Source organism: Oncorhynchus clarkii, chromosome 4 (assembly GCF_045791955.1).
Source record: "Oncorhynchus clarkii lewisi isolate Uvic-CL-2024 chromosome 4, UVic_Ocla_1.0, whole genome shotgun sequence".
Lineage (NCBI taxonomy): Eukaryota > Metazoa > Chordata > Actinopteri > Salmoniformes > Salmonidae > Oncorhynchus > Oncorhynchus clarkii.
In genome coordinates this window covers 2,946,814-2,953,738 of record NC_092150.1, presented here as the reverse complement: position 1 = coordinate 2,953,738, position 6,925 = coordinate 2,946,814, and the positions used below count along the sequence as shown (strand labels likewise).

General features: G+C 52.6%; 1 protein-coding gene across 1 annotated transcript in view; it reads left to right on the top strand.

Annotated features, from left to right (window-relative positions):
- The window catches only part of LOC139406297 (alpha and gamma adaptin binding protein), a 14,578-nt gene extending 8,872 nt beyond the window's left edge, over positions 1-5,706 (top strand). Inside the window, exons 8-10 of the mRNA XM_071148760.1 lie at positions 2,406-2,504; positions 4,147-4,196; positions 4,625-5,706. Coding sequence (XP_071004861.1) covers positions 2,406-2,504; positions 4,147-4,196; positions 4,625-4,702 — 227 coding nt within the window. The 3' untranslated portion in view covers positions 4,703-5,706. The remainder of the gene's footprint in view (positions 1-2,405; positions 2,505-4,146; positions 4,197-4,624) is intronic.
- Positions 5,707-6,925: the final 1,219 nt, after the last annotated feature.

The following is a 6,925-nucleotide window of genomic DNA, read 5'->3' as shown; positions in this document are numbered from 1 at the left end:
GGTTAGTGGACTATCGGCGGTCGGTGGTGGTGGTTAGTGGACTATCGGCGGTCGGTGGTGGTGGTTAGTGGACTATCGGCGGTCGGTGGTGGTGGTTAGTGGACTATCAGCGGTCGGTGGTGGTGGTTAGTGGGCTATCGGCGGTGGTGGTTAGTGGACTATCGGCGGTCGGTGGTGGTGGTGGTTAGTGGACTATCGGCGGTGGTGGTTAGTGGACTATCGGCGGTCGGTGGTGGTGGTTAGTGGACTATCGGCGGTGGTGGTTAGTGGACTATCAGCGGTCGGTGGTGGTTAGTGGACTATCGGCGGTCGGTGGTGGTGGTTAGTGGACTATCGGCGGTCGGTGGTGGTGGTTAGTGGACTATCGGTGGTGGTGGTTAGTGGACTATCAGCGGGTGGTGGTGGTTAGTGGACTATCAGCGGGTGGTGGTGGTTAGTGGACTGTCAGCGGGTGGTGGTGGTTAGTGGACTGTCAGCGGGTGGTGGTGGTTAGTGGACTATCAGCGGGTGGTGGTGGTTAGTGGACTATCAGCGGGTGGTGGTGGTTAGTGGACTATCAGCGGGTGGTGGTGGTTAGTGGACTATCAGCGGGTGGTGGTGGTTAGTGGACTATCAGCGGGTGGTGGTGGTTAGTGGACTATCAGCGGGTGGTGGTGGTTAGTGGACTATCGGCGGTCGGTGGTGGTGGTTAGTGGACTATCGGTGGTGGTGGTTAGTGGACTATCGGTGGTGGTGGTGGTGGTTAGTGGACTATCGGCGGTCGGTGTTGGTGGTTAGTGGACTATCGGCGGTGGTGGTTAGTAGACTATCGGCGGTCGGTGGTGGTGGTTAGTGGACTATCGGTGGTGGTGGTTAGTGGACTATCGGTGGTGGTGGTTAGTGGACTATCGGTGGTGGTGGTTAGTGGACTATCGGCGGTCGGTGGTGGTGGTTAGTGGACTATCGGCGGTCGGTGGTGGTGGTTAGTGGACTATCGGCGGTCGGTGGTGGTGGTTAGTGGACTATCGGCGGTCGGTGGTGGTGGTTAGTGGACTATCGGCGGTCGGTGGTGGTGGTTAGTGGACTATCGGCGGTCGGTGGTGGTGGTTAGTGGACTATCGGCGGTCGGTAGTGGTGGTTAGTGGACTATCGGCGGTGGTGGTTAGTGGACTATCGGTGGTGGTGGTTAGTGGACTATCGGCGGTCGGTGGTGGTGGTTAGTGGTGGTTGGTGGACTATCGGCGGTCGGTGGTGGTGGTTAGTGGACTATCGGCGGTCGGCGGTGGTGGTTAGTGGACTATCGGTGGTGGTTAGTGGTGATTAGTGGACTATCGGCGGTGGTGGTTAGTGGACTATCAGCGGTGGTGGTTAGTGGACTATCAGCGGTCGGTGGTGGTGGTTAGTGGTGGTTAGTGGACTATCGGCGGTCGGTGGTGGTAGTTAGTGGACTATCGGCGGTCGGTGGTGGTGGTTAGTGGACTATCGGCGGTCGGCGGTGGTGGTTAGTGGACTATCGGCGGTCGGTGGTGGTTAGTGGACTATCGGCGGTCGGCGGTGGTGGTTAGTGGACTATCAGCGGTGGTGGTTAGTGGACTATCAGCGGTCGGTGGTTAGTGGACTATCAGCGGTGGTGGTTAGTGGACTATCAGCGGTCGGTGGTGGTGGTTAGTGGACTATCGGCGGTCGGTGGTGGTGGTTAGTGGACTATCGGCGGTCGGTGGTGGTGGTGGTTAGTGGACTATCAGCGGTCGGTGGTGGTGGTTAGTGGAATATCGGCGGTCGGTTGTGGTGGTTAGTGGACTATCGGCGGTCGGTGGTGGTGGTGGTTAGTGGACTATCAGCGGTCGGTGGTGGTTAGTGGACTATCAGCGGTCGGTGGTGGTTAGTGGACTATCAGCGGTCGGTGGTGGTGGTTAGTGGACTATCGGCGGTCGGTGGTGGTGGTTAGTGGACTATCGGCGGTCAGTGGTGGTTAGTGGACTATCGGCGGTCGGCGGTGGTGGTTAGTGGACTATCAGCGGTGGTGGTTAGTGGACTATCAGCGGTGGTGGTTAGTGGACTATCAGCGGTCGGTGGTTAGTGGACTATCAGCGGTCGGTGGTTAGTGGACTATCAGCGGTGGTGGTTAGTGGACTATCAGCGGTCGGTGGTGGTGGTTAGTGGACTGTCGGTGGTGGTGGTTAGTGGACTATCGGCGGTCGGTGGTGGTGGTGGTTAGTGGACTATCGGTGGTGGTGGACTATTGGACTACTAAGGATATTATAATATATAATATAATATTCCCATTTTAGCCGATGTTTTTATCCAAAGCGACGTAGTCATGCATGCATTTTTCTTATGGGAAGGGCGCAGCGGGAATCGAACCCGAGCGCCAAGCTTTACCAGCTGTTCGCAGAGGGCCTTCAGTACGTGTTTTCTGTCTGCAGATCCGATGCTTGACTTGGACATCCAGGAGCTGGCTAACCTGACGGCTGGGGACGCGGAGAACTTCGAACGCCTCTTCACCAAACTGAAGGAGATGAAAGGTACCTGGCTGGAGACGCAAGGGCTGTTTCACTACTGGCACCCTATTCCCTATACAGTGCACTACTGGCACCCTATTCCCTACACAGTACACTACTGGCACCCTATTCCCTACACAGTACACTACTGGCACCCTATTCCCTATACAGTACACTACTGGCACCCTATTCCCTACACAGTGCACTACTGGCACCCTATTCCCTACACAGTACACTACTGGCACCCTATTCCCTATACAGTGCACTACTGGCACCCTATTCCCTACACAGTACACTACTGGCACCCTATTCCCTACACAGTACACTACTGGCACCCTATTCCCTATACAGTGCACTACTGGCACCCTATTCCCTACACAGTACACTACTGGCACCCTATTCCCTATACAGTACACTACTGGCACCCTATTCCCTACACAGTACACTACTGGCACCCTATTCCCTATACAGTACACTACTGGCACCCTAATCCCTACACAGTGCACTACTGGCAGATGTTGGCTCAATTGTAAATTATCTTAAATGTACAGCGTGCTATAGAGGTTTCTGATTGGATCCAGCCTGCTAGAGAGGTTTCTGATTGGATCCAGCCTGCTAGAAAGATTTCTGATTGGATCCAGCCTGCTAGAGAGGTTTCTGATTGGATCCAGCATGCTAGAGAGGTTTCTGATTGGATCCAGCCTGCTAGAGAGGTTTCTGATTGGATCCAGCGTGCTAGAGAGGTTTCTGATTGTATCCAGCGTGCTAGAGAGGTTTCTGATTGGATCCAGCCTGCTAGAGACGTTTCTGATTGGATCCAGCGTGCTGTAGAGAGGTTTCTGATTAGATCCAGCGTGCTGTAGAGAGGTTTTTGATTGGATCCAGCGTGCTAGAGAGGTTTCTGATTGGATCCAGCGTGCTGTAGAGAGGTTTCTGATTGGATCCAGCGTGCTATAGAGAGGTTTCTGATTGGATCCAGCGTGCTATAGAGAGGTTTCTGATTGGATCCAGCGTGCTGTAGAGAGGTTTCTGATTGGATCCAGCGTGCTGTAGAGAGGTTTCTGATTGGATCCAGCGTGCTGTAGAGAGGTTTCTGATTGGATCCAGCGTGCTATAGAGAGGTTTCTGATTGGATCCAGCGTGCTGTAGAGAGGTTTCTGATTGGATCCAGCGTGCTATAGAGAGGTTTCTGATTGGATCCAGCGTGCTATAGAGAGGTTTCTGATTGGATCCAGCGTGCTGTAGAGAGGTTTCTGATTGGATCCAGCGTGCTGTAGAGAGGTTTCTGATTGGATCCAGCGTGCTGTAGAGAGGTTTCTGATTGGATCCAGCGTGCTGTAGAGAGGTTTCTGATTGGATCCAGCGTGCTGTAGAGAGGTTTCTGATTGGATCCAGCGTGCTATAGAGAGGTTTCTGATTGGATCCAGCGTGCTGTAGAGAGGTTTCTGATTGGATCCAGCGTGCTATAGAGAGGTTTCTGATTGGATCCAGCGTGCTGTAGAGAGGTTTCTGATTGGATCCAGCGTGCTATAGAGAGGTTTCTGATTGGATCCAGCGTGCTGTAGAGAGGTTTTTGATTGGATCCCGGCCTTGGTTGTCATTGACAACCTCTGTATATTACAGAACAATGTCATACGACATTGACGGTCTGTTTTTCTCTCTACAGATAAAGCTTCATGGTTACCTCCTGAACAGAGGAAACTTCATGCTGAGAAGGTAGCTTCACCCCTAAACACACCATTTTTAAAATGTTTTTTTTAATCAAATTATATTCATACCTGGTTCTTCTGACTGTCGGTGTCAAGCTGTAAATGTCCTTTTGTCATCTGTGTAGATTTTGTGTTTCCTCATCCTGTCCTGGGGGAGGACCAGGACTAATAAACCCTGTAATGGGTGTGAATGTCCTCCTGTCATCTGTGTAGATTTTGTGTTTCCTCATCCTGTTCTGGGGGAGGACCAGGACTAATAAACCCTGTAATGGGTGTGAATGTCCTCCTGTCATCTGTGTAGATTTTGTGTTTCCTCATCCTGTCCTGGGGGAGGACCAGGACTAATAAACCCTGTAATGGGTGTGAATGTCCTCTTGTCATCTGCATAATGTTGATTGAGGCCAAATGCCTGAAACCTGATTACTTGCTCTGCAGGTTGCCAAGGCGTTTTGGACGGCCATCGGAGGAGACCAGGATGAGATAGAAGGCCTGTCGTCAGGGGAGGAGAGTTAAAGGGAGACTGAGGAGTCACGCTCTTCCTTCCTGTCCCCAGTCCTCCCCTTCCTGTCCCCAGTCCTCCCCTTCCTGTCCCCAGTCCTCCCCTTCCTGTCCCCAGTCCTCCCCTTCCTGTCCCCAGTCCTCCCCTTCCTGTCCCCAGTCCTCCCCTTCCTGTCCCCAGTCCTCCCCTTCCTGTCCCCAGTCCTCTCTTTCCTGTCCCCAGTCCTCTCTTTCCTGTCCCCAGTCCTCTCTTTCCTGTCCCCAGTCCTCTCTTTCCTGTCCCCAGTCCTCTCCTTCCTGTCTCCAGTCCTCTCCTTCCTGTCTCCAGTCCTCTCCTTCCTGTCCCCTGTCCTCTCCTTCCTGTCCTCCCCTTCCTGTCCCCAGTCCTCCCCTTCCTGTCCCCAGTCCTCCCCTTCCTGGGGCTCCTCCCCTTCCTGTCTCCAGTCCTCCCCTTCCTGTCCCCTGTCCTCCCCTTCCTGTCCCCAGTCCTCCCCTTCCTGTCCCCAGTCCTCCGCTTCCTGTCCCCAGTCCTCCCCTTCCTGTCCCCAGTCCTCCCCTTCCTGTCCCCAGTCCTCTCCTTCCTGTCCCCAGTCCTCTCCTTCCTGTCCCCAGTCCTCTCCTTCCTGTCCCCAGTCCTCTCCTTCCTGTCCCCAGTCCTCTCCTTCCTGTCTCCAGTCCTCTCCTTCCTGTCTCCAGTCCTCTCCTTCCTGTCTCCAGTCCTCTCCTTCCTGTCTCCAGTCCTCTCCTTCCTGTCTCCAGTCCTCTCCTTCCTGTCCCCTGTCCTCTCCTTCCTGTCCTCTCCTTCCTGTCCCCAGTTCTCTCCTTCCTGTCCCCAGTTCTCTCCTTCCTGTCCCCAGTCCTCTCCTTCCTGTCCTCTCCTTCCTGTCCCCAGTCCTCCCCTTCCTGGGGCTCCTCCCCACCCTGGGGCTCCTCCCCACCCTGGGGCTCCTCCCCACCCTGGGGCTCCTCCCCATCCTGGGGTTTTATTCACTAGGAAGCAAACAGAACAATAGGAACTTTTTATTTTTTGTTGTAAAATGTTTCTCTACGGTGTTAGACTAATGAATATACGCATGGTCTGCTCCCAACTCAGGAACTGTGGACGATGGAGTAGAGACTGGGAGGGACTCTGGCCAGGTTGAAGAGAGGGGAGTGCTTATCGTCATATTATCAATTATTAGTTTCTCTTCCACATTTATTTTTTTATTTTGTGACACTATCAAAAAGCTAGCTTGGTTCCCAGATCTGTTTAGTGCCATCTTCCCAACCCAATGACCATACTGAAGGAGCTGGCAAGTCCGGACAAACATCTGGGACCAGGCTAGTAAGCTGTGGGGTGTCCAGTCTGCCCAGGTTCAGGAAGAGACTGAAAAGACTGGCTGTTTCATGGATGTTTAATTAGGATGTTTGGTGTTCATCCCTGGTAAAAAAATTAAAAAAACATTGAGACCTAAGTCTCATTTGCAAATGAGGAACAATACAGAAAATACAACTATACACAATTTAAAACCACAATTTTTAAACAGTTAATATTATTGGACTAGTAGCCGGAAGGTTGCAAGTTCAAACCCCCGAGCTGACAAGGTACAAATCTGTCGTTCTGCCCCTGAACAGGCAGTTAACCCACTGTTCCTAGGCTGTCATTGAAAATAAGAATTAGTTCTTAACTGACTTGCCTGGTTAAATAAAGGTAAAATAAAAAAATGATATATATATATATATATATAAAATCAAACAAAACGAACACCCTTTTATCAATATAGAAATGGATAAATGCCATGATGAGTGATGTGAGGCTGATTGAACTGATCCATCGTCCCTCTTCTCCTGTACGAGTCTGTGTTGTCCAGACATGACGAGTGATCTGACGACGTTAAAGATAACTAGTTACCAAACCTTTTCCTCTGGGAACCCTCAGACATTTCACAATGTTGTTCTTTAAAATAGTTGACAAGTTGAATTAGGTGTCAGCTCTGGACTAGATCACATGGAACAGCTGAGGGGGGAGAGAGGTTCGGGGAGAGGTTTGGAATGGCTGAGGGGGGGGGGGAAGAGGTTTGGAATGGCTGAGGGGGGGGGAGGTTTGGAATGGCTGAGGGGGGGAGGTTTGGAATGGCTGAGGGGGGGAGGTTTGGAATGGCTGAGGGGGGGGGGGAGAGGTTTGGAATGGCTGAGGGGGGGGGGGGGGGGAGAGGTTTGGAATGGCTGAGGGGGGGGGGGAGAGGTTTGGAATGGCTG